The sequence below is a fragment of the Castanea sativa genome, chromosome 8, assembly GCF_040712315.1.
Source record: "Castanea sativa cultivar Marrone di Chiusa Pesio chromosome 8, ASM4071231v1".
Classification (NCBI taxonomy): Eukaryota; Viridiplantae; Streptophyta; class Magnoliopsida; order Fagales; family Fagaceae; genus Castanea; species Castanea sativa.
The window spans coordinates 36,638,870-36,666,464 of NC_134020.1; the positions used below are offsets into that span (position 1 = coordinate 36,638,870).

Sequence of the window (27,595 nt, forward strand, 5' to 3'; positions counted from 1 at the left end):
GTTCATAGGAACCCTCTAGGAAGGCTGAGACGAGGAAGTCGCAGTGGTTTTGGCCGGAGTGACTTCAAGGGGAATGGACGAGTCAACATCAAAAACTTGGACGGACGGTTGAGAGGTAGGAAGACCAGGCTTAACAGCCCCAGGCCTGGACAACCCATGCTTCGCCTTCTTTCCTTGACGATTGGGAAGGTTTCCCAAGTCCAGCGTCTTGGATAAATATTTTCTTTTGTCCCCAATGGAAGGACAAGGCTGGGATTAAGCCTCAGGCCTGGTCACCTTGTCCACCACCTCCTTTTCCCTATTCTCCTTCATGGTTGCCATCCCTAAAGGGAAAAATATTGGAGTTTAGCTAAAGAACATAACCCAAAAAACACAAATAAACTCCAATTAAAAAGAAAACTCACGTTTACGAAAATTGAGCTCGTGGGCAATAGCTCCAGCAGATGGCTCAAGGCCGAGTCCCCATGTGGTGAGACGTTAAAGGGTCACCAGCGAATGAAAGCTCCTATCAACGTATAGACGAGCTTTGTGGACGCGATCACGATGAAATTTACTTAAAGATGGTCGTCTAACAGCTGAAAGAGAAAGAAGAGAAAAAAAAGGGTTAGATGATTGTAAATAAAAGATAAAACACTATGTAAAAAAAACAAAAGGTGAAAGCAAAACAAAACACAAACATACATTCAAGATGAAGGTTGCTTAGTTCTCCAGTATGTGGGGCAAATGGATCCCTGCCAACCTCTACAGGGCGCCCAGACCAAAAACCAAAGACGAAGAAAAACTCCGTCTTTCAATTTCTATCAGATGTTACCAATGACTTGATTAATCTACAATCTTTGCCCCTGGCTGTAAATTGGTAAAAGCCAAGGGACTAGCTAATCTCTGAGGGTTTGTAGCAGAAGAGGAACTCGTCCATAGTGAGAGGACGGTCCCCTTCAAATACTTTCATCCACAAAACTTGCATAGAGACGACTAATCTCCATGTGTTGGGGTTAAATTGACACACTCCTAAACCTAACCTAGTAAGTAATTCCCTAGCAAAAGCATTAAGGGGTAACCTAAGTCCCCCTAAAAGATAAGCCTCATAGACGCCTATCCCAAAACGAGGGTTGCAAAGCCACTCCCCACGGACAGCTAACCTAGGATTAAGGTCGTCGAGAATTTCGTACCAAGCCCTAAGTGAATTAGGCATCTGTTCATTCATTTTGGAAGGGATGCCTACAACGTAACTATCAACTGTCTCCACCTCGTCTAAAGGAGGAGATGGAGGGACGCTTGTCGAGGGACCAACTCGAGACCCAAAAGCTGCCCTCGTCCTAAGTTGCTCCTGAAAGACCTCTAATGGAACCCTAGGGACGCCGGATGTGTATTCCTCGTCCGTAGTGTTTCCCCCAATGCTGCTAGTACTATCACCACTACTACTAGAAGTATAACTAGTTGTATCATGGTACTCATCTATGTCTTTATCAATACTATTGCTAGACGAGGAAACAATAATTTCTGACATTTTGGAAGAAAACTTAAAACCTAAAGACGAGGATAAAGAGAATACCTGAGTCTAGACGAAGAGAGACTATGGACGTGGAAAAACTTCTAGACGAGGAGCTAGACGACAAATTTCAAGGAAGAAAATTTCAGAAATGTGAAGGATAGGAGAGGAACTATTTATAGGTAGTGGAATTTGGCATCTGAAACACATGACCAACTAAAAAATGACACGTGGCATACTCCTCGAAAAAGTGAATTGACGCGACCAGTTACCAATGAGATAATGACACGTAGCACACCTAACCGCTGACATAAGGACACATGTCCCAAAGAATATTGTTAAGCCATGCAGTACTCTAGACGACCCTTGGACAAAGGGGCAACTAATGGTGAGCTGAGAATTGAACCAACTCTAGACTCGTCCAAAAGAGTTGTCCAGGTCTAGTAGATAAAAATGAACGTCCTTAATAAGACGGTCGTCTAGGGGCATAAGGGTTGTCCATGAGTCAGGTGCCTGGACGACCCCAACACTTGGAAAATTCCATGGAAGTTTATCCACAAGATCCAGTAAATTGAACCACATGTCATTATTTCAAGGCACAAATTAACTTCTAACGACAGTTATAGAAAAAGATAAAAATATTCTAACTTCTATAGCAGTTATGGAAATTAACCTTGAACCCTATGACCTCTTTAAGTATAGGGGAAGTTACAATACAGGTAACCGCTTCAAGAACACACTATATAAACACTCATTCACATCAAATGAAGGTAAGTTTTTTGCAACTCCTGAAAAGTTGGAACTCTAAAATTTGAGAGAAAAACTAACTTTGGCATTGGAGGGTTCTTGGCCAGTCCACCCTAGTCATCCTTTGATCGTGTGTTATTTTTTTAGGCCTTCCAAACAATCACCAGCCCTTTAAAGTCCGAAGCATCCAGCGATTCCAGCCTACTGATTTTCTTTGCATCATCTATATATATATAGATAATATTAGGTTTCATGGGTCCGCTTTTGATTATGTTCTAATAACAATATGATACACGTTATATTTAGAGTGTTGTCATGTAAAAATTAGTTGATAATTGATTCATAGATGCCCTCAACTCAATCCAATTAATTTGAATAACAAGTGTAGAGACTACAAATTTTACAACTATTAAGTTGACAAATGGTTATTGGTAAATATAAAAATAATGTCAGTGATGAATCAAAATCAAAACTAATAAAAATTGTCAATTTAACTATTGTGAAAATTATTGTGTTTGTGAGATTATTCTAGATGGAGAGATTGATTTATATTTTCCATAACATTTTTCACAACACTTTTACAACAAATCTTAAATAGCAAGTTGCTATTGATGGCAAAAAAATAATTTTAGTGTTGGGTTCAAATTAGAATTAGTAATAACTTAGCACCTAGGATTTGTTGTGAAAAATATTGTGAATGTTACACTTCTCAAAAAGCAAAAAACAAAAAGTATAATACACAAAAAAATTCACAACTTTTTTCATAATAGTTTTTTTTTTGAGAAACTTTTTCATAATAGTTGAATTGACAATTTTTTACTAGTTCTTATCTAGGTCTACTATTAGTGTACATGGTTCATGTTAATTAATAGTAATTTTGCATTTATTAAAAGACAATTAATTTTGTTCTTAGGCCCCAAATGCATCAAGCTACCCCTGCCTTCAAATTAAAAACAAGGTTTTTAATTTTTTTTTTTTTTATAAAGAGATTGAACCTATGATATCTACTCATGATGATAGCTCTTAATTATCACACCAAGACACTAATAAGTTTATAGTGTAAGTGAGAATTGAATCCTAAAATCTCTTATACAACTACTTTACCAGTTGAGTTAATTAAAATTCACAAATTAAAAACAAGGCTAGTTACAACAATCGAGTGCAACATATTTTCAATTTAAAAATTAATTACAAAAAAAAAAGTTTAAAGACAAAAAAACCATAATTAAGATTTTCCTATAAAAAAGAAACTATATTTAAGATTTTTTTTTTGGATGTAACCATATTTAAGATTTTAAAACAGAAAAAAGAGAAAGTAACATGTAAATTTATATTATAAAGTTAAATACATCAAAAGTGGTAAATGTTATATATATTTATAAAATTTGAATAGAGGAAAATTCAGCTTTTATTAAGTTCGCTTTAGCTTGAGATGTACTACTTTTATCTTTTTATCTTTTTTATTTTTTATTTTAGGGAATGTACTACTTTAGTTTTTTATCTTATCCTTAATAAAGTTGCTGCCTTTTCATCAAAATAAAATAAAATAAAATAAATGAATATGCTATATTTTTCATTTTTATAATTGTGTACAGCATCTATCACATTTTTTTTTTGTTTGTGTTTACATTGCACATAATAAAAAATAAAAAAATAAAAATTTCGTCGCTACATACACTGTTTTCTACTCCTCGTTTTTGTACTGAAGTGAAATAGTGAATACTGATTTAAGAAAACTAAAAAACAATATTCATGTCGGATTCTCGTTGCGGATTCCCCTAGGAAAAACAGTCCCTTCTATTGGTTCCTCTCTTTGTTCTTCTTCTTTAACTACCATCTCTGAATTGTCAGGCAAGATTTTTGTTTTCTTCTACTTTTCATTATTATATCTGGGTCTCCTTCTTTTACTTTTACCTTTTTTTTCAAAGCATAATATATAGAAATCTCTTCTATTTTTTGGGGTGGGGGGGTCTTTATTTTGTTTTTGTTTTTGTTTTTCCCTCCTAAAGTTATGGTCTTTCGTTTACTATTTTGACAAAATTGAGGTTTTGGCTTGTAATTGGTAGGGTTTAAGACCGTTGGAGACTTTGTTTTGTTGAATTATTTGATGGGTTGCGTTTGATTTCATCTGGGTTTCACTGGTTTTTGCAGATAACCCTTTGCTCTGGGGAATTTTGTTCTTCTATTAGTAGAGGACTGTGGCACTCAGAAGCTATTGGTTGGTGATTGCAGTCCTATCTGGTCAGTGTCTTTTCTTTTCTTCACTACAAAATTTAATGTTTAGCATATTGTAGCTTTTTTATTTTGTGTGGTTGGAGCAGATTAATCTTTGTGCTTCCAAAGTTGATTACTTTGAGAGATTGTGCATGCTTTTTTGAGGATATTTAGGTTTGCTTAGGAATTCTGATACATGGAAGCTGAATCTTGTTTAAGGGAAGTAGGAATTCTTTGAATCAATTACCCTACTTGTTCTTTTTGATTTCTCATTGTTGATGCACATTTATAAGTGGGTTTTCTTTATTTATAAAACCAGAAAGAGGATGTTGTTTTGATGCTTGGAAAGAAAATTGTGATGTGCAATTAAGAAGATTGCTTACATTGATTCGTGAAGGCAAGCCCATCTTAATTGGGATTAAGGCTCAGTTGAGTTATGTCTCTTACACCAAAGCCATGTTGATATTCAAGTTGTGTTTAACTTATACTTCAAAATTTGGATTTTCCTGTAAGAATTGAGAAATTTGACAACATTCCAACCACACTACATTTCATGTGTTTTTGCCTACTTTATAAGTGATTTCCTTCAAGTACTTTAAAGAGAATGTGGCGATTATTTTGTATAAATCAGCTCTTACTGGATGTTAGGTTGATTCATTAGCTTAAATAAATGTGTGTCCTACAATTATCAAAAAAAAAAAAAAAAAATGTGTGTCCTACCAAGCACCTACAAGTTTGCAATTTAAACTGTTCCTAGCCTTTAGTGTATTACTCCATTTCTTGTACTATTTTGTTATGGAGCTACTATTTTATAATGGAGCTTCTTCCATTAGATTGTGAGGGTAGATCTAGTTGCACTCGTATTCCAGTTCTTAAAATTCTCTTATTTTCAAGAACAAAACCCCCTGATTTCAGCATTTAGTTAATGCTTTCAATATTTTTCTTGTCTGGCCCTCTTGAGAAAGAGGGATCATACTGCACTCATATTATTTTCTATTAAAAAAAGGATCTTGAATTAAACAAGAAGCTAGTCATTTCAGCTTCGCTTTTATTCTCAAAAAAAAAAAAAAAGTATAACAAAATTTAAAGGATACATCACCGTTGTTGAAGCTCTATTTGACTTGTTCTTTTTTGTAATTTCAAAAAAGAAAATGAAATGGTGAATGCTTATAGAATGCCAACTACTTAGTGAAGACTTTCTGCTTCATTTAAAATAAGGGAAGGGGAGGCGTAGTTTATCCAAGCATTGTTGAACGATATAGTTCCATTTTATTTCTAGATATATTAAATTTGAGGGAGGTTGGACCTTGGTGCAATGGCAAGTGCCATCCATGCAAGGGATTTGTCATGGGTTTGAATTTGGGAATCGGCTTCTTCAAAATTAGGGGTAAGGTTGCCTACCAACTATCATTTCCAAACCCAGTAGAAGCTGGAGCCCTGTGCACTTAGTACTAGCTTTTTAGATTTATTGAATTTGAGTTTTAATTCTTTGGGAGTGGATAGATACATATCATGTGTATTTGAACTATCTCCTCTTTTGAATAGAATTATTTTTACTTATAAAATAATATGTAATTCCATTTTTGTGTTCATATACGATTTCTTCCCTATTTCATGGTTTTAAGTTTTTATTTATTTATTTTACATGTTTATGGATTTGGGGTTTTTATGTTTTCTTTATGAGATATGTCTACTAAGCCAATCCCCCCATCTCCTATATCTGGTTGCTTCTTGCCTACCAAAGTGTTTTGTTTTCCTAGGAGTAGCAGCTCCTTTTTCCTTTCTAATTTCTTTGTAAGAAAACAGTTTTTTCCTCATGTCCTTCCCTGACCTTATATGGAAAATGAAGTGCTTAAGGAAAAGGGCCCTCCATGCTAACACAATCCTCTCCATGCTAACACAATCCTCATGAATGTGATTGAAGTTTGGTGATTGAGTTTCAAACATAAATGGATTTAGATGAGTAGCTGATAGAGAATTTATTGGGTTTTTGAATGAAAGGAGGGTGTGTGATTGGTGTGTTTGTGATGGTGGGATTGGATGCTCTAGCAAACTGTCATGTAGTTCTGATGACTGAGAAAAGGGGAAAAAAGTTTCTTCAAAGTCTGAAACCAAAATAGCTCCCATCTTCTTCCATCAGTTGCTCCCCAAGATGTAATCCCAGTTTTCTATCACTTTCCAAGTCAAAAGCCAAGCATGGGATTTTTTTACAACTAAAACTGAAGGACGATCTTAAAGTATTTGACAATGTCTACACTTAAAGCATGAATGACTGCTTTTTTGTTGTATGTTTCTTTTTATTTTCTTTATTTTTTGTTTTCAAATATATATGGGTGCTGATTCCGACCCTTCTCGCCACTTCACTTTTTTTTTTTTTTCAAATATATATGGGTGCTGATTCTGACCCTTCTCACCACCTCACATTCTTCTTAGGAAGTCTTTATAGCAAATAGAGAGATAGAGAAGAGCAGAGAGCTGTGGGGGTTGGGGAAGGGGGGCTGTATGATCCTAGAAAAGAGATAGAGGAGGCTTCAAAGACTGATTTGAATATAATTTAAATACTATTGATTCAAAAGTTATCCCTCCAATTGACTTGGTGCTTTGAAGACTCCTTTTTTGCTTTCTTGATTGAATATTCTTTTGCTCCAAAGATAACGCCAAAGGTTACACTATGATTTGAGTAGAACTCAAATACAGTTCCACAAAAACTTTTTTTTTGATAAGTAAAATAGAAATATATATATACGAAAGGCTACTCTATGCATGAAGAACAAAGAGCAAACCTAGAAAAAACAAGAAGAAGAAAACAGAAAAACTACAAAAGAGAAAGGGAGCTAAAAAAAGAAGGGAGAGAGTCACTAGTCGTGAGTCCCTAAGCCCTAGACCAATCAAAAAGAGTCCCACTAAAAGAAGCAAGCAACTGATCACCGGTGCTATCCAAATCCTCAAAAGTCCGCCGATTCCGCTCCTTCCAAACACACCATAGGATGCCCAATGGAACTAAATTCCAAATTTGAGATGAGTGCTTCCCCAACCAATTCCACCAGCCAGTTCCACAAAAACTATGCTTTAAATAAGATTTATTCTGAATTTGCATGGATAAGTTAACTTTTGAAATTTGAAATGGCTAAAATTATTTTTCTTTTCAAATTGTGGCTCTTAGGAGACTGTTACTCTTGATGCTATTGAACTTATGCATATCTCCCCCCCCCCCCCCCCCTCTCCCCCTCTCCCTTCTTTGTCACTAATTTGACTCATTTTTCCCTTTATTTTCTATGTTTTGTCATTTTCCCTACAGCTAATAGTGGATACTCTGCCCTGGAATAAGGGCTAACCCATGTCTTGGAATAATGTTTAGGAATAAAGTTTCTCCACCTCAGTACTTGATGCAATGCAGCACAAGTTCAGAAGGAAATTGGGAGAGGCAATAGAACAAAGAAAACAAAAAGGGAGGCCTAGGAATCAGCCCCTAGGTGCTTAGAAGCACTAAGCAGGAAACCTAGCAAACACTTAATTTGTCAACAATCAGCACCCAGCTGTTAGAAAATTTCAATATAAAAATTTATTCATCAATCATTTGTGTCCCTTATCTTTACGGTTTACTGGAGCCTCTTTTTGAATAGGCTTCCAGGAAACGTCAATAAAAAAGATTAATTAAACCATAAACATTATTCCACATAAGCCTAAGTCCTAATTAAGTGACATTAGTGGAAATCAAATTCAAATTAGCAACAATTGTGGTGTTCACACCAAAACTTTTGGTCTGAGAGAGACTTGACTCTATTGAGTATAGCTCTGATTCTTAGTGAAAACAATTTGTTAATACAAAATAGCATCGATATGTTCTTTATGTGCTGGTGGAGGGTTTAGTACTATTGGATTATAGGGTTTTCAATTGGGTCATGAGGGGAAGGCTCATTGAAAGGAGTGTCTAGAATGACTATTGGACCTTTATAAGATGTAATATCAATGAAATAAGTTTTAAATCACTCTAACATGATTTAAAACTTTGAGTGGTCTAAGAGAAAACTGGTTGGGCCTAACCTGTGTTGACTTTGAAATAAGATCTATATAGGCTTTATGGGTTTGTAACCAAGCACTTCAAAGAGTCACATGCCTATGGCTCTATTGACAGAACTATTGGGGGTGCATTGGATTACAAGGAGAATGGACTCCTTATTGGATGGTTTTCCAGAATTTTTTGGGCTTATGGTGTACAGGTACTCTTCTTTTGTCACTTCTTTAGGTTGTGATAATGCTCACTTAACTTGATTCAACTTAGATGCCTTAACTTCTTTAGGTGTCTCAACTGTTCACTATTACCCGTTCATTGGTGTTCCTAGGTTCCCTAGGGTTAACATGATTTGAATAGTTTAAATTGAGTCCTAACCTGGATTCCTATTGAAATGGGTCTAATAGTATTTCTTAGGAGGTAACATGCCCTCGATATCAACGTTATAACTTCTCATGTGGGAAGCTTGATTTGGTTTGTCACAAATCATCATGTTGAGGGAAGCTGCTACTTTATCTAAGTGAGCATTATTCCTAACAGTTTCTTGGGTCAGTTCTTGGATGGCTTGGGTAGCTTTTAATATGGTTTGTAGGGCTTGTTCCATGATAAACTAATCAACATTAACAACTAATTAGAGTACAAACCAATAATAATTATAGTAGTGGACTTTCTAGATCAAATTCACTGAGCACTACAGAAATATTAGAACCATTTAGTATAATGACAATTGTGTCCACAAAGGGAGGGGGAAAAGGGGGAAGAAATCAAACCTTGGTTGTGATATCTTTTACCTGGATCACAATTGGAGATGGCTCAGCTTGTGGGCTTGTGTTGTTCTGGGAACAAACTTGGCCATGCTATTGTGGTTGTTGTGTTGCAGACTAAGGCTAATGGGCCCCAACAATGTTAATGTTTACGGACAACATTAATGTGTAATAGTACCGAGTGGCCTAATGAATTCTTCTTTGACTTGGCACAATTACTATGAGGATTTCCCAGTTTAACCCAAAATGGTCACTCAGAGCCCAGAGGTTGAAGTTGATTCATAGAAGCGATTGAGGTGTCACAATTCTAGAGGTGATGAGAGGAGGTAAGGAGTTTGACAGATTGTGAGCAGGCTATGGGTTGTTGCTTAGGGGTTTTGTTGGAGAACTGGATCGAGGGTATGCCCTGATTCCAAATTGATGCATTTATAAGTTCAAGAGGAAATTGGGAGAGACAAGTAGAATAGAGAAGAGAAGGTAGGCTTAGGAATCAACATCTAAGTTGCCTGGAATCAGCACCAATCAGGCAAACCTAGTAATCATTGTTGCCAGGAATCCACACCTAGTCATTGGAAAATTCAAACATAAAAATTTATTCATCATTCATTTGTGTCCGTTTCGTTTCTGGGGACCTTTTAAAATAGATTTCTAGGAATCCTCTGTATGGAAAATAATTAAACCATAAACATAATCCCACATGATCCTCAATCGTAATAAAATTACATCAATGGAATTGGAAATTAAATTCTAGCAATTGGTGTCTGCACCATGATGTGTTGGGCTGGAATAAACCAAATGTAGCATAGAGTTACAAAGTAAATTTGTAGCTAGGTTAGATTACGGAGTTCTATTTAAACAATACACTTGAAAGGAGAACTGGGATCCCTTTTAACTTTAAATGGTTGCTTCAAGGTCATGTAATACATTAGTTACATTCAAAAAATTACATTGATAGATAGTAATAAGAGCTGGAGCAAATTATTAACAGAAGAGTTGGCCATCTCTTCCTGGATTAATTGCATTTCACTAGGTTAATTCTTGTCTTATAAGTCATAATACTAGCTTGCAAGTCAAGACTATTCCTTTTGTGTTTGTGTGTGTATGTTTTCTCTTGTTTGGGTTGGAATCCCAAATATTTGAAGTTAATATACATGAGTGACGTTGGGCCTTTAGATTGTCTTGCTCCTGTTTGTTAACGCTGCTCTGTTGCAACCTGCAGTGTCTTCTGTTTTTCATTCTTAATGAAACTAAACATTAGCTAAGCATGCCATGAGAACTGCAGTACATAAACTGGCTTTTTTAGTGAGCTCCGCAATTTATCTCTCTGTACTAAAGGAAAATCATATTGAAACTCAAGGAATATATCATTTTCAATTGAAGATTATGACAGCATAATTTTGGAATTTATAGAAAGAATGTCATGGGTAGTGGGTACTATTCAGTATAAATGTTGTTATCTGAGATTAGATCATCCAGATCAGTAGCACAGAAATTAAAAATTATAAAAAGGGAATAGAGCCAATCAATGTCATATATCTCAATATAAGGACGTGAATAAATCTTTTTTTTTTTTTTTTTGGTAAGTAAGAAGAGAATATTATTAATAAAAGAAAAGCAAGAAAAATACAAGGAGTTCACGGTAGTGAACGAAGGAAAAAAAGAAAGAGAAAGACAAAAGCAGCTCCTAATCTATTCTAATAGATGAAAGAAAATCCATAAGGGTAGAACAATCCAAGAAACCCCAACAACGAGACCAATCAAAGAGGGTCCGTTGGCAAAGCTCTAATAACTGAACCACAGTTTTTCCCTCATCCTCAAAAGACTGCCGATTCCGTTTTGTCCAAATGGTCCGCAATAAACAGTCTGGAACCAAATTCCAAATATCAGAACTATGCTTCCCAAGCCAATTATACCAACAAAATAATAAGTCCGTCACTGAACTTTGCATGACCCAATCAATCCCAAACAGCCGAAGCATATACATCCACAAAGAATGAGCTATCAGACAAAAAAGTAACAGGCGATCCACAGATTCTGCATTACAGCAACACATACAACAACGATTTGCCAAAGGGCGACCACAAAGCATAAGGTTATGCAAGGTAAGAATCTGACCATGAGCTGCTATCCACGTGAAAAAAGCCACCTTTTTAGGAACCTTAGCTTTCCAAATGCCCTTCCAAGGTAAAGTGGAAGGTTCTGCATTTTGAATCCAATTATCGTGGAAAATATAGTGATTTTCTAATCATTTTTTTATTTATTTATAAATTTTTAGTAAGTTTATCTAATCAGACTCTTTACAGAATTAAGCTTATATTGTTTATATCAGCAATATAGTTACAGAACTAAAAGGGCTTTGAAAATTGTAATATTGATTGGTTTCTAATAATCACCAAACTAGGGGAAGAAACATATGATTTATTATGTGGGCTTGGGATTTAAAGCTGTTGATCCCATGATGTAAAATTGTTTAGTTGTTTTTTAGCCTAGTGCCTTGTAGCTCAACTGAGATCTCCTAGTGTTTCCAACGGATATGTCTAGAATTCAATTCTCCCGTCTCCCATTGTAACTATTGAAATATTAAAAAAAAATTAGTTTCTTTTTGACGAAATTTATTGTGAACTATATTAGGGAACTACAATTTCCAGAACCATAATGGCTGGGACCCTCCATGTGAGAGCTGGGTGTGGAAATAGACATTATAAGTGCAGAAATAGCATGTCCTTTATATAATAGGATGCAATTGAACTCCACCTTTGTTGTGTGAAAAGTTTTATATATATTTTTGTAACAAAGTTTCTAACACAAAAAAGAAAGTTATGTTACGCAAACCACTAGCATATAACCTTCTGTTGATCTTTATGAGAAAGAATTCTAACAAAAACACAAATTTCTGTGTCTGGCTGATTTTGAATAGTTGATGGTAAGTTTTGCTGAATGGAATGGATTTGCTAGTTGTAGAAAATAGTTTATGTAATACAATTCACTACCAGTATATCTTGATATGCTTACAAGATAAATTGCCATCTTTCCAGGCTCCTCAGTACAACAATCGCCATAATCTTCCTCAGTTGATGATTTTCTGCTGTTAATTGGGTTCTTGTTTCAAGATGAACAACCAGTACGGTGAAGAGCATGTAAGGCATGGAACCTGGGTGTTTGATTACTAAAATCAAAGAATCTTAAACAAATTAAATCCTTTGTGCAGGATGAAGCAACTGTTGCTGGATTTGAAGTTCCAAACTCACCAGATTCAAGTTACAACAATGCGTACCCTGGTAATGAAGATGAGGCACGGGACCCACCTGTTGTCCCTCCACATCTGCAAAACACCTTGCTTAGCTACCCAGCAAGCAGAGATACTGCTGGAACTATTCCATTACCACAGAATGTGATTCTCAACCATCTTTACATTGAGAACAGGGAAGCCCCAAGATCGGTAGTGGCTCTTGGTTTCACTCACCGTTTCCGTCAAAAATTTGTTACAGTTGTGCTTTACAAACCAGTTCATAGAAGGGGAAGTACAAGTGCTTGACTTGCATATAGGAGAGAAATCATTAGGTTGCTTTGTTTGACCTTGTTATGAAGCCATTAATCATGATTGACCCAAATACAAAATTAGCCGTGGAGGATATTTATTGCATCACAGCAACTGATGCACTTAGATTTGTTTTATTAAAGTTCTGTTTAGACTTGAGTCATTGATAGTGTCATGAGGCTAGACATGCTACACACACTGTTTTCCTCCATATTTTTTTTCTCACTTTTATATGGTATTGGTTGAGCTATTATGCTTACCATGAAATGTGAGAATTTATTTGTAATGCGTGGTATTATATGCATCCATCCGTGGAAATTATGTCCTATGCAGGTCTATGTAGATTAGCATGCCTTTGCTGATGACAAAATATTCTTGTTCTGGTTGTACTGGGTTTTTATTTTTATTTTTATTTTTATTAGTACTATTATTTTTTAATAAAAAAGGTTTCGGTGTACCATTGGGGCCTTGATGGGGCTATTATCATGGACACAATTATTCGTTAAAGTGTCATTACACGTACCGCTCAACTCTTGTCAAGTATCATGTAAAGCGATACAAGGACTTATACCACCATGCCATACCACGCGGTAGTGGTTGTATTGGTAGCTTGTGTTGCAACCAAGTGTTTGGTATTATTCAACTCTCAAAAATAGTACAGGTGGGCCAGACCAACAGACTCACAAAACTTATTTAGGACAGATGCAACCATACAAGACACTTTTTTTTTTTTTTTTGAGAATGAACTATACAAGACACTTGATTTGATTGTTCATATACTATAAGAATTTTAAAAATAATCTTAACTAGTCAAGCATTTACGGTAGGTACTTATCACATCCCGTACCTAGACATGAGATTAATTTATACAAATGCATTATTGGCTATTGTGGAATGCTTCAGTCAATTCCCCAGATTGTGTTCAATGTTTCGGTCTTCTGGGATAATTTTCTCTCTCCTCTTTTATTCCTAAAACAAAAGGAGGGAAATGTATGCATTAAAAGTAGACTGGAAACATGCTTCTTCTTTTACAGAAATTTCTTGTGGGGGAGCTGAATTTTCCAAGGCAACGTTTGTATCCTTTTTAATTTCTTTCATAGTATTACAAACGTTAGGATTATGAGATCTTCCTTATTTAAGTTACTTCCCAACAGCTCTATAGGAAGATTTAGGAACCATTTGAGTCCCTATGCAGTTCTATGTTTATTTAGATATTGTAAAGTGTAAACGACCAAATCAACAGTTAAAAATATCTTAAGAAATAAATTTCTACCAAAACCTAGAAAATGAACTTGGCAAAGAACATTATACTTTTAAATTTCACAATTTAAAACATGCAAATCTCAAGGGAAAAAAATCCAACACTAAGAACAGCAAAATCACTACTTAAAAAATAAATCTCTACCAAAATCTTCGAAGTAATTAACATTATACTTTCAGATTCAGAGTTTAAATAAATTGAACAAATCCTATAGTTTTTCCCCCAAACGGAACCACTTAGGTTTATAGAGAAACAAATTCAATATAAAATGTATCATTTAAGATTGAATTTCCAAATCAAAGAAACCGGCTGCGGTACGGTGGTTTGATGGTGGCGGGGGCTTGGGCTTTGGAGAGTATATGGACTTGCGGATACCTTAGATCTCTCTCTGCATAAAGAAATACTCACGCGCGTATACTTTCCATTCATTATAATTTAGGATTAATATATTTTTCAATCACAAAAATATTTAGGGAAGTCATGTGATTTATGTGTTTGTGGGTGAATTAATTTTTTCTCTCATTATACTTTTAAGTATTTTGTGACCGGAAAATGTATTAGCCCTTAATTATGATCAATGAAAAGTATTGACCTTTAGAAAGAGGAAAAAAAAAAAAATAGAAGACCATGATATACACTTAATAGAGGAAATGTGGAAGAGCCTTCTATATATGTATGTGTAAATATAAATATATATATATATATATCTCTTTTTTTTGGGTAAATATATATATATATATATATCTATTTATTTATTTATGCATATTTTTGGCTTCCAGGTGGGCCATTATCTTATTTGTTACTGATATACTTAATTACATAACTTAGAACTAATTAAAGTGGTGCATAGTCACGTACACATAATGAATCCAACAATTTTTTTCTTGCTCACACCTGGCCATTTTAACATGTTAATTGGAGTTAATGAAAAAGAAAAAGGAAGGAAAAATATGTGTTTTATTTTTTGGTGGCAATCTATGTAATTTTATGATAGCAATTGATAATTTTGTTGTTTGGAGTGCATGCAACCATGCGGTCCATATCTCCCTAGCATCCTGAAATGGGTGAATTCAGTCACAGACCTCTTAGGCACATTGCCAAATGTGTAGCAAACTCTAGGAGATGGCAGTTCAAAGAATGAGAGAAAATAAAAACAAATAGAGCACTTGCAACCCAAAGAACTAATCAAATCGAAACCAAGTAATGAAAAAGGAAAACATAGATGTAAGCACAGGTGGGTATAACAATGAAAGCACACTGTCAACACACTTGCAGGTCTTGCTCCTTTGATTTTCTATATTGATTAGAGTTTTACAGCCAGCGCTCTACAATTGAACATGTAGAAGCCATACACACACACACAAAAGAAAAAAAAAACACATTCCCATTTGGAGAAAACAAAGAGATGTCAGGAATAAGGATGTGGAGAAACAGATTAACATAGTAACTGCTACATAATAACTTGGGAATTTTGAAAATACACAAACTTAAAAATAAAAATTCAGAGAATTATAGGAACAAATGGACAAAACCAACGGACAAACTCAGAGGCTATTCCCAATTGCCGCAATCTTCTCAAAAAATGATATGACAAAATTCTAAAATCTAAATAGGAAAAAAAAAAAATGAAGAGAATTTGGCACAATAAAGGTCTAGTAGTGCAAAAGAAATGCTATATTGGATGATTTTGCAAACTCAACCCACTAAACAAACACAAAGAAGGATATGAGATGAGGAGGATATTGGGATGTAAACGGCTGGTTTTTTTTTTTTGCCCGTTAAGCTAAATTTGTAGATATTTTAGTTATCTAATCAAAATTAAAATATATTAGTTATGTGACCATTTTTAGAACTCTATGACTCTAGTTCCATGAAAAAAATCATGCGATGAAATTTTTTTTTTACAAGTTTTTAGTGGAACTCGAGTTTCAGAGACTCGAGTTCTTTACATTAGAACTCAAGTCTTTGAGACTCAAGTTACAAAAAGTTTTCACATAACTAATATGTTTGTAAAATTAACTTAATTGGTAAAATTAACTTAATTGGCAAAAATGCCTTACAAATTGCCGACACAAATGTGGGTTAATGGGCAGTGGGGGCTGTAGAAATTTTTTTAATATGGTCAATAAAACTTAAAAATTATACAATATCTAATAAAAAGATAATTTGAATATATTAATGTCACAAAAAAACACACAAATAAAATAAGTAATACAATTTTTTTCTACTAACAAAGATAAATTTTTTTTAAAAGGATTGATAAGAGGTAAAGTGGAGCTGAGAATACTGAGATGAAAGTAATAGAGTGAGAGAGAGTCTAAAATGATAGTTTAGACTATAGAAGAGAAAAAATGAAGAGAGAGAGAGAGAGAGAGAGAGAGAGAGAGGATATTGCTACAAATGTGAACTGAGTCGTTAATGAGAGCAAATTGTTGTGAATGCAAAGCTAAAGAGGGTATAACTGCTAGCAATGTCATGAAGAACTCATAACCACAATATTTCTCTTGATACTTTTTTTTTTAAGAAAAAAAATGAAATTAGATTTTTTTTTTTTTTTTGTAATGGGTTAAATGAGTTACAAATTTGAATGATTATGGATATTTATATTGTTTTTGAATATATATTTTTTGAATAATTTCTTTATTTGTATTTAGTTTAGACCTTTTTTGGGGGTTAATTTTGTTATTTTTGGGCTAATTATTATTATTATTATTATTTAAGTTTTTTTTACTTGTTAAGGATTATGTTTTAGGGGCCAAAAATATTTTTGGAATAATGTTTCATCTACAATATTTTCATAACAAACCTTATGTGGCAAGCTGTTATTGGTGAGAAAAAAAGTGATGTCAATATTAAGCTCAAATTAGAATTAGTAACAACTAATGATATATGATTTGTTGAGAAATTATTGTGAAAAATTATGGATATAGCGTTACTTTTATTTTTGTTGAACTCAAATTCTTGCGATTCTCAAGTCATAGTGGTTAAATATAGGTTAATTTAGTATATAATTTTTTTTTTTTTGTATATACACACACATTTTTTTGCAAGTTAGGGTGGTCCGTAACCTCCCTAACTTAAAAAAAGAGTTGCCCCTAATAGTGGGTCGCTAAAGTTTGGATTTTATTTTATGTATTTATTCCGTTAATTGAAAACTTGTAGATGACTAAGATATTTTTGGCATTCGAAAGCCGGACTCCAGATATGAGAAACCTTAAATAGTAGTATAGGCAACAATAAAAAAGGAAAAATTAACAAATGTCTTAATGTGGCGTTTGGTACAGGGAATCCACATTACTCCTGGCATCCAGATTCCTAGGAATGTGATTCCTAGGAATCACATTCCTAGGAATGTAGCTATTCCTATGTTTGGTTTCATTAGGAGATTCCTAGGAATGTGAGATGATAATGTTTGGTGTATTCCCAAGAATCTTAAATGAATTATTTGTTTTTCCCATTTTGTCCTTAGATTTGAATGTGAAGTACCAAGCCCTTTAAAAAAAAAAAATCTTCCTTTAAATAAATAATGAAAAAATATATATAAACTATTAATTAGTCCTTAAAAAAAAATATCTTACTCTAAATAGATAGATAAAAAACATTATATAAACTATTAATTAGCAACACATTCATTAAAACTGTGATTTAACATTACAAAATGACAAGAATAATATAAAAATAACTATTAGCAAAGTTATTTATCCTGTTTATGTTGTTTTGGCGGAAAAAGATAAAGACAAGAGAGAAGATATTGATAATTTGTTTTATAATTTATCTTAATTGCTTAAATGATAAGGAAAAATGGTTAAAATTGTCAATTTATAAAAAATACAATTTCTTTTAAGCTTGGGAATCTGGATTCCCACCTGTTTTAAAGGAATCCACATTCCTGAGAGGGTTTAAGGATTCCATCGATTCCCTAGCGTAATTTGCAACCAAACATGGGAATTTTTAAACATTCCTAGGAATCCTAAAACATTACCCCATACCAAACGCCACCTAAGTGTATTGATTTAACAAATTTTTTTAAAAATTTATTAGAAAAAATAAGTAATTGATTATTTATTTATTTATTTATTTATTTTTACAGCTAAGATACTGCTTGTGTCTAATGCTATTTTACACTAAACACAATACAAATGGAACACAAAAATAGCATTCGATACAAACTTCACTTTTTTATATTTTCTCGGAATAAAATAAAAAATTTCTTAAAACGGTTTATTAACAAACGCGCCATTCGACAGCGGATCAATATATAAAAAAAAAGAAAAAAAGAAAAGGTGACGTGGCAATTTGAATAAAAAGTGAAAAGACATACCAGTACATAATTTTCAGACATTCACAAAATCTGTCGTTTTTCATTTTCCTATTTTTTTTTTGTTATTTTCAAAAACCCTAATTCTATTACGGACAGTTTGAGCCTCGAAATACCTATCTCCCTCTCTCTTTCTCTCTCTCTCTCTCTCTCTCGCTCGCTCGCTCTCAATCTCTCGCTCTCGTTCTCTCTCTCTCTCTGTGAAGAAGCTCTTAACCAGTGAACCGCGATCCCTCCATCGATCTGCTACCAAACTCACAGGTTCGTTGCTTCGCCTCTCTCTCTCTGTCTCACCAAATCGCTTTTTTTTTTTTTTTTTTCGATCTTGTTCTGTAAATGCTAAATTCTTCGATTCGTTTTCCATGTCCTTTAATTTAATTGAATTAATGAAAATTCCGAATTTATTATTATAGGTTTTTTTTTTCAATTTCCGCTTTGCTTGTGTTCGATTCTTTTGATTTTGTTTCTTTGAGATTTTGACAATTGACTTCAATTGTTCCTGTGGATCTACCTGCGTGAAATATTCTTAGCTTTTTCTTCAATTGGCCGACTCGGACAGACTCAGTAGTCATTGCTTATTCTCACTTGCATGTTCCTGGCAATGTCTCCAAATAACCAAACATGTGCTGTTTAATTCAATCAATTATTATGATTCTGGTTATTATTATTATTTTTTTGGTGATAAATATGATTCTAGATATTGCAATTGTGCATACTCTGCCTATTAATAAAAATAACGGGCAATCACTCCGAGCCTAGATATATAATTCCAATTATTGGTTTATTATAAGCTCTTGATATTGGTAGCGAGCCACACAGTCGGTAGTAAAGGATTCAAGTCGTATTTTATAGTGTTAGTGCTTTTTAGGAATTTATGGAAACATTTTATAGGGCACAAATGTTGTTTGTGAAAGAATACATTTTCAACGAGTAATGCTACGTCCGCAACAATTCCACAACAAATCCTAGGTGGTAACCCGGCAATTACTGGTAGGCAAGAAAATAATTGAAGTGGTCGGCCGAAATTAGAACCAGTAACAACCTGCCACCTAGGGTTTTTTGTAAAATTTTTGTGAAAATATTGTGGATGTAGCATTTATCATTTTCAATTCTTTGTTCAATTACTGGTAGGCAAGAAAGTAATTTAAGTGGTTGGCCCAAATTAGAACCAGTAACAACATGCCACCTAGGTTTGTCATAAAATTGTTGTTAAAATGTTGTGGATGTAGCATTTATCATTTTCAATTCTTTGTTAGAAAAATTTATCCAAAAATTGCTAAGTTGGTATCTTAGTTTTTCCTAAAATGTGGTTATATGGCACATAATTTTTTTTTTTTTTTTTGGTGTGGGTAAAGAATATTGCTACCTAAGCCTGAAGTAGCTAACCTTATCCCTCACCTTGATTGATCGACAACTTTTATTATGTTGCATGTCAAAATTTTCAGTAGATGTCGTTTCTATTTTGTTTCATTTTTTTTTACCCATGGTTGGGTAAGCTATAAAATCTATCCTCAGAAATTCCAAACATCTTGCTGCAACAAGCTGTTGTTTTATGAGTGAATAATTATATAATATCTTGTTTAAGGTGTGTTAAGTATGTCTGGTTGTTCACACAAGTGGAGTATGCTGAAACTTTTATTTCAACCAATGTAATGCTTGGCAGACACTGAAAGCCGATGCTATGAGGTCTGTATATTAGTTGTTGAAGGTAAGGGATTCTGTTACTTTGATGATGACCCTAGTTTATTTTTGTCGTACCTAATTTGGAAATGTTCCTTTTCATGACCTTGGTCAACGGTCCATAGACGTTGCTGCTTTTACTGGTAATGAGCAGCCACAAGAAGATTTTGACCACTTGGATGGAGTATTTGATTGTCAATTACAAATTTATGGTGGAAGAGGAACCATCAGCAACTAGTCAGGCCATGTGAGTGTTGGTCTGAGATTTCTGATTTTTATATGATTAGTGTGAGAAGTCTGTATGTATGTGGCTGGGTGTTCACAAGTTTGTGCATGTTGAGTTCTTAGTACCGATGGTACCTTATTATGGTATTTGGACCCTGCTTTTTACATATTTGAGCTTTGCCATACTATTGATCAAAGTTGTGTATCACAATTTAATTATAACATGTTTAAACAAAATTTCATCAACTTGGGCATCATTATGTTTGGATGAGCTTATTTTGGCTAGGTATCTTACACAGCCTATTTTTTAAACAAAAATAGGCTAACAAAATTACACTGATCCAAACACACAAGTTGCCCTGATGCTTTTGGGGAGTTGATTTAATGAAACATAAACAACATATTAGACCTCAAAAAGAGCAACACTTCAGGTTAAGAAATGCTCACTTTGAACTGTGACTTGCTTCTGTGAACTTAGTTAGCAGTTGCTGTATACCATAGCTGTATTGCACGTGTTGTATGTCCATCTTAAAGCAAACATGATGGTGAGTATTTTGAGATTACTATTTTTTTTTTCCCAAATGGATGCTCAATTACCTTATGCATTTGTTGGGTTTGGAATTTACTACGTCACCCTTCACCCTGTACTTGCAAGGGGAGGGGTTGCCATTTGAGTTAGAGCTTGTTAGGTCTCAATTACCTTAAATGCTTAGCAAGTAAAACTATTTCTTAAAACATGTTCTGGCCTGACTCCCAGGATTTAGTGGAATTTAGTATGTTTTGTAATGAAAATTATGCTGCTTAGTTGACTAGAGGATTTTACTAGAGGAGACTCGTGTAAATCTTCGTATGTATCCCTAAGCATGGAATAAGAATTTAAGAAGTTAATTATTATGTGACAAATATTTTTGAAGCTTCTCATTTATAAAGGTGTGGTGTTTAGGTCTTAGCTTAATCTTTCCAATTATAGATAATTTTAGAACATCTGTTTGTGCAGGGGTTGTTGGTCTATTTGGTTAATCATACCAATAAAGAACATAAATAGTGCTATGTCTGTTTATTGACTTATGGAATTTAGTCTGAGTGGTTGTACCGTAGTAGATTGATTTGACATTTATGTTAATAATTTTCAACTTTATATCTCTCTTACTGATTGCTAGTTTTTGTATAGCTCTCTCTCTCTCTCTCTCTCTCTCTCTCTCTCTCTCTCACACACACACACACACACACACACACACACACACACACACACGTACACACATTTTACATGGACTAGTTTGTCAATAGATTAGATGGAATAAAAATATTTTGAGAGCAAATGCGTTTTGATCAGTGGTTAATATGAAGACAGGCAGCGTTGATTTATTGTCAGTCAAAATCTTTCCCTTTTTATGTTCCTTACTATCTTAGGGTCTGCGTAGAGAGACTTCAGTAATTAATTTTTAATGGGTTATACTTTGAATGTCCTTGCACCATGAAAATTTTAGAAAGATAATTGCCCCTAATTTTACTAGTATCATAGGATGCTCTTTATACTTTTCTTTTTTAGCGGCGGTCATTGGTTTAAATCTTCCCCCTCTCCTTCCCTTGGGAGTTGGGACCACAACAAACTATTCTCTTTTAGCCTTTGCAATCTCAGTGTATCACTATGTTCTTGCTTCTTTAGTGCCTTTAGAAATTTTTTTGCCTATTTGTTATATGCTATTTTATCATTAAATAGGTGATCTTTTTCCCTAGAAGTTTATAAATGAGTTATGGATATTGAAAGGACTTTTTTTTTTTTTTTGCCAATGAATAGCTTCACTGGCACTTCCTTCTCTCATTATAATGGGATGGAGGTTGAGGTTGTGGGTTCAAGACCCACTGAGATCGTGTGTAACTTACTGATAGAAAAGACATTGAAAGGCTATTTTTACAATTTGGAATTCATCTACTTATTTTTCTGTAATTCTTAAAACATAGTTTAGGCAAAATGCTTCGGTATTATGGCTTTTAAATTTGGGTAACGCGAGTTCTTATTTTTTCTTTGAATGTTTATCATAGCTTGTGTTATCTTAATAGCGCATGGCATGTTAGTATACTTCCCATCTTGTTAAATTGATTAATCCAGCAAAGCATGAGGAAGCTAATCTGTTGGGCATTGATCAAATTATGTACTTCACAAAAATTGCAAGATATGTTTGATTCATATTAAAGCATGAAGTAGGAAGCAGTATAATTTATGGACAGCTGAAATTCTGTCAAACATAAAGGCTGTTTGCAGTATTAGGTCTAGTTGTGATAAACTATTATATTGTAAAAGGAACTTCTCTCTGAACAGCTATAATGCTAATTGGAAAATAATTGATAATTATAACAAAGGCAGTAGATGGGCAGTGTATTCAGGGGTTCAGAGTGGCTGGAAGGACAGTCAAGTTGCTGATGATTTCAAGTCTTTTATTTGCGGATGATACTTTGGTATTTTGTGGGAATGATATAGAATAACTTTGCCATTTGAAATGTGTTTTGTCGTGTTTTGAAAGCATATCTGGTTGCAAGATATCTGCTCTGCCTATGAAATGCTTGGGGTTGTTGTTGGGGGCTAGTTACAACTCCAAAGCGATATGGAAACAGAAGTGAGAAGGATGGAAGAAGCTTTACATGTCAGAAGGAGATAGAATCACCTTAATAAAGAGTACGCTCTCAAATTTGCCCGCATATTTCCTATCCCTGTTAGCATTGCTAGTTGCTTAGAGAAATTACTAAGAGTTTTTTTGTTAGGTGGATAGGAGATGATGTTAAGTTTCACTTGGTAAATTGGAAGATAGTTTGTGAGCCAATTCAATGTGGGAGTTGCATTAGAAGTTTTGGATGTCCTAATAGTGCTTTGTTTGGGAAGTGGCTTTGACATTATGCCATGGAAAAAGACACATTATTGAGAGCTTTGATAGATAAAAAAAATTTGGGTTTGAGGGAGGCAGCTGTGTTTCGGGGGTAACCAATGAACCCTATGGTGTGGCCCTTTGGAAACATATTTGCAATGGTTGGGACAGATTTTCTAAACTAATCAAGTTTGAAATGAGCAATTATTATTATTATTATTATTATTTTGGCATGATCCATGGTGTCAGGAGGGGATTTGTAAGGAGACCTTGAGCAATTTTGAATAGCCCGAGATGAGGAGGCTTCTGTGGTAGGCCAGATGGACTAGTGGAGCTATTCATTGGGACAATATGTTCACTAGAGCTGTCCATGATTGGGAGTTGTCATTTTTACAATCCTTTCTTAGCCTTCCCTATTCCACTAAAATTACTAGGGCTGGGGAAGACTGGATGTGTTAGACTCCCACTAGGAGCAATATATTTGGGGTTTTACTAATGAAAACCCTCATTTTTCTCCCATGGAAAATCATTTGGAGGGTAAATGTTCCTACCAAAGTAGCTTTCTTCATGTGGACAGCTGCTAGTGGAAACATTCATACCATGGATAACTTGCTAAAGAGAAATATTTGTATTGTAGAGTGGCGTTGCATGTTTAACAGTGTAACAACAATGGGGAGTTTATAGCCCATTTACTTCTTCACTGTGATTATGTGCAAAGCCTATGGTTATTGGTGTTTTAATTGTATGGACTCCAGTGGGTTATGCCTAAGAGGGTAGTGGATTTGTTGGGTTGTTGGAAAGGCGGTTGTGGCAGACATCATTTTGCATGACTTGGGGGAAATTCTATGATGCCTCATGTGGACTATTTGGAGAGAATGAAACCAACATACCTTTGAAGGGATTAAGAGTTTGCAGTTAGAGTTAAAACTGATTTTCTAATGCTTCATGTATGATTGGATGGCTGCTTTGATTGGAAACTCCTTTTCTACTGAAGGAATTTCTGGATTTATGTAATTTTCGATGATACTTTTAGCGTCCCTAGCACACTCCCTGTCTACATGGGGTGTATACTGTTTTTAATAATTCAATTAAATTCTTCAATTACCTATAAAAAAAACTGATAATACCTGTGTTGTGTCAATGCAGAAGGGGAATGTCCCTTTTTTAGGGGACTTCTCTCATATGAAGCCCAATTATTTTTTCCCCTTCAAATAAGTCCAGATAAGATTCAAAGTTGTCATGGAAGAAATTTGTCTTTTTTTTTTGGGAGAGTTTTAAGTTCATTACTACTCTGACCAAAAGGGGAAAAAATAATTACTGGTTTCAAATTGTTTTGTTTTGTTTTTGGAGTGAGACTACTTACTCATCAATGAAGGTACTTTTCAGAATTATTTTCTTTCATATGCAAGCATTGATTTTGTATGGATGCTTTTAAAATGTATTCATACCAATGTGGATATATGGTTCGGTATTAAAAGAAGAGAAAGAAATTATATAATTTGATATATGGCACCTTCTTGATTCCCCTGAATTCGTCCTCCCCTTTGTCTCCCTCACACACTCTGCACTAATGTCATGAATCTTATTGGTACTGTAAGAACTTTGGAGCAAGTAATTTATAAATTTGTAAAATTTGCTTCATAATAAATTATTATTATGACCATCGCAGGAATATTTTTGTTTTACTAAGATGTCTCCAGCTTCCAGATCTAAGTCCAAGGACAAAAAGGTCAGCAAGGAACCCCAGAAGCCTTCTGCAAAGTCTTCAGTACCTGCTAATGCAGGTAGTGGTATCCCAGCTAGTGCATACAATCCACTTTTGGGAACATTCCACACCCTTGAAATGTCACCAACATCCTCAGCTTCACCTCTTCACACTAATGGTCGCTTTGGGAACATAGATGAGACAGATGAGCATCCTGGAGGCTTGCTTGTAGCTGGGGTTGAGTATGACTCTGTCTCCAATAATGGTAGCTGGTCTGGCGAGTCAGAAGACCATAAAGAAAAATCATCAAACCTTCCCATCCGGCAAGAAACAATACCAGGTGCCGATGGTGACAAACGAGAGAAAATCCGCCAGAAGAATGAAAGGAAGCATCAGCGTCAAAAGGAGAGGCGAGCTCAGGAATTGCATGAACGTTGCAGTGGCTATCTCATGTCCAGAAAGCTTGAAGCACTTGCTCAACAGCTTGTGATAATGGGATTTCCACATGAGAGGGCGACAATGGCCCTCATACTGAATGAAGGTAAAGTAGAGCAGTCGGTAAATTGGCTATTTGAAGGTGGTGAAGAAGCAGAAAATCATAGGGATCAAAACCTTGCTGGGAGTAATCTGAAAATTGACATATCAGAAGAGCTTGCTCGCATTGCAGATTTGGAAACAAGGTACAAGTGTTCAAAGCAGGAAGTTGAAAGAGCTGTTGTTACCTGTGAGGGTGATCTTGACAAGGCGGCAGAAACTTTAGAAGCAATGAAGGAAGATCCACCATCTGCTCCACCGAAACCAGAAGAAACTGGTGATCCTCCTACTCTTAGTAATGGCAAGTTTTCAGTTGCTGCTGCTAACATAAGACTACAAATGAAACCAAATCTTCCTACAATACTACAGAAAAGAGATGATAAGGATTTCAACTACACAAAAGCAGCAGTTACAGTTGTAGGGTCTTCAGAACCTGGGAACAAAAATGTGCAGCAGCTTTTGAAGAGAAGTCAACCAAAGTTGGATTGGGGAAAACCCCAACAAATTGTGATGCCAGCAGAGAAAAGGTGGCCAAATGGCGGATTAAATGCTTCAGCTTCCTATTCTTTGGCGTCGCCATTGCAGGTGTCGACTCCACCAGCCAAGACAGAACCCCGTTATGTGGCCATTGGAAATGAATTCAAGAATCTTCAGCCTGGAACAGTGAGGGAACCAGTTAAAATGATGCAGCGGCCACAGCCTCTCAATACAAAGCAGATTCCAACCACTAGCATGAGCTCATCACCTCCTGGAACAGCTGCCAGTTGGTATCCTACTAATGGTGTCGAAGTTATGAAGCCCAATGGCTTTTTGCAGCAAATTCCTAGCACTAGAAGTCTTAGTCCAAACAATCTGAGCTCAAATCAGATGTACCACCAACTTCAATATAAGCAACAGCAACAGTATATTCCTAGCGGTAACCCAGGAGATTCCCCGGGAACCAGTCGAGGGAATGGTTTGTGGAGTAGAACAGGTGCATCTCCTACACTTGCCGCTGCTTCATCCCTTGGACTCTTCTCTGGGTTGGGTTCAACTGGCTCATCAGGGGCATCTTCTCCGGTAGACTGGAGCACTGGTAGCTCAATGTCGCACCTGGATTACTCAAGCATAGACTGGACTTTGGATAGAGGTTTGTCTTCTGCAGGTCCCAACGGGTTGTGGCTAGGGATGCCGTCTTTTATGAGGAACAATACCCACATATATGATTCAAATACTTCCCACATATATGATTCAAATACTTCGGGAATTAGTGCTCAGCCGGCCATGAGATCAGTGCCTATCACAAATGGTGTGTCAATAGCAGGGTTGCAGGACGGTGGAGTGGTCACATCTGATACATCTGCTTCTGGTTCGAGGGAGTGGAGTTCCCCCTTCGAAGGGAAAGATATTTTTAGTTTATCCAGACGGTTTGTTTCTTCTCCGTCTCTGTAATGGGTGAGGGGAAAGGGTTTTAATGAATAAAATGAAAAAAAAAGAAAAAAAAAAGGAAGACCCCAAAAAAAATGTGCGTGGATTTGATCATTGTTGGTTCTTATGATGCTATGGTGTCTGTGATATTGTTGGTGATAAGCTTTTAGTGAAAGAAAACATCGAAGCATCATTTGCTCGATTTTATTTTCCCTTGCATTGTTTAAAACAAACAAATGAGAGAGAGAGAGAGAGAGAGAGAGAGAGAGAGCTTAAACCCGTTAAAAAAAAAAAAAAAGCAGTTTCAGTATCTAGAACTGCCGTTAAACCTCTCTTAGAGCCATATTAAAACCTTTAATATGGTCCTGATTAATGGCTAAAAAACTGAACAGATAGTCCTATCCCAAAAAAAAAAAAAAACTGAACAGACCCTCACTAATATTAGTTAACATTGGCCTACATGCCCACTCGACCTTTGACGAACTAGAGTCAACTCAGAAATAAAGCACCTTGGAGTCTGCTCCTTCACCTTCTTGTGTCCCTATTTCAACAACGGTCTCTCATCATCTGTTCCATGCCACTCGACCTGGCTGGAAGCATTTGTGGAGTACGAGAAATTGTCTGCATTGGGTGCCTTTTGAGAGGAGAGCAAATTACTAACCGAGCAAAATAATAAGAATAAAGGGCATGGCATTAGCTACTACATTGTGTTCTTTGAAATTAGATGCAACTTCACTAAATATTGCAGTTGTTTTGAACATTCACACTCCTTTCCCAATGGACTTGAAATCTAGGAAGCCAATGACTTCTCTGAATGGCCATAAGAGGGCAGTCATGAGA

The 27,595-nt window shown here is 35.3% G+C and overlaps 2 protein-coding genes across 7 annotated transcripts; both read left to right on the top strand.

The window, feature by feature from the left end:
* Positions 1–3,843: 3,843 nt before the first annotated feature.
* LOC142607851 (SNF1-related protein kinase regulatory subunit beta-3) lies at positions 3,844–13,134 on the top strand. 2 transcript variants are annotated; one of them, XM_075779498.1, is made up of 4 exons: positions 3,844–4,087; positions 4,388–4,477; positions 12,262–12,363; positions 12,435–13,134. In XM_075779498.1, the coding sequence occupies exons 3-4, from the start codon at positions 12,337–12,339 to the stop codon at positions 12,759–12,761; spliced, it is 354 nt and encodes a 117-aa protein (XP_075635613.1). In that variant the 5' UTR covers positions 3,844–4,087; positions 4,388–4,477; positions 12,262–12,336; the 3' UTR covers positions 12,762–13,134. The 2 variants fall into 2 exon arrangements, with proteins under 2 accessions (XP_075635613.1, XP_075635615.1); XM_075779500.1 differs by lacking the exon at positions 3,844–4,087 and adding an exon at positions 4,099–4,298.
* A 5,248-nt stretch (positions 13,135–18,382) lies between these two features.
* LOC142607412 (uncharacterized) lies at positions 18,383–26,968 on the top strand. 5 transcript variants are annotated; one of them, XM_075778898.1, is made up of 4 exons: positions 18,426–18,604; positions 19,929–20,029; positions 20,149–20,270; positions 24,817–26,968. In XM_075778898.1, the coding sequence occupies exons 3-4, from the start codon at positions 20,170–20,172 to the stop codon at positions 26,777–26,779; spliced, it is 2,064 nt and encodes a 687-aa protein (XP_075635013.1). In that variant the 5' UTR covers positions 18,426–18,604; positions 19,929–20,029; positions 20,149–20,169; the 3' UTR covers positions 26,780–26,968. The 5 variants fall into 5 exon arrangements, with proteins under 5 accessions (XP_075635014.1, XP_075635013.1, XP_075635016.1 ...); XM_075778899.1 differs by lacking the exons at positions 19,929–20,029; positions 20,149–20,270 and having other exon boundaries at positions 18,383–18,604; positions 24,779–26,968; XM_075778901.1 differs by lacking the exons at positions 19,929–20,029; positions 20,149–20,270 and having other exon boundaries at positions 18,427–18,604; positions 24,810–26,968.
* The last annotated feature ends 627 nt before the right edge of the window (positions 26,969–27,595 follow it).

Coding starts and splice junctions, on each gene's coding strand:
- LOC142607851 (XM_075779498.1), top strand. CDS start 12,337: ATGAACAACCAGTACGGTGAAGAGCAT. Junction 12,364..12,434: donor ACCAGTACGGTGAAGAGCAT/GTAAGGCATGGA, acceptor TCCTTTGTGCAG/GATGAAGCAACTGTTGCTGG.
- LOC142607412 (XM_075778898.1), top strand. CDS start 20,170: ATGAGCAGCCACAAGAAGATTTTGACCACTTGGATGGAGTATTTGATT. Junction 20,271..24,816: donor TCAGCAACTAGTCAGGCCAT/GTGAGTGTTGGT, acceptor TCCAGCTTCCAG/ATCTAAGTCCAAGGACAAAA.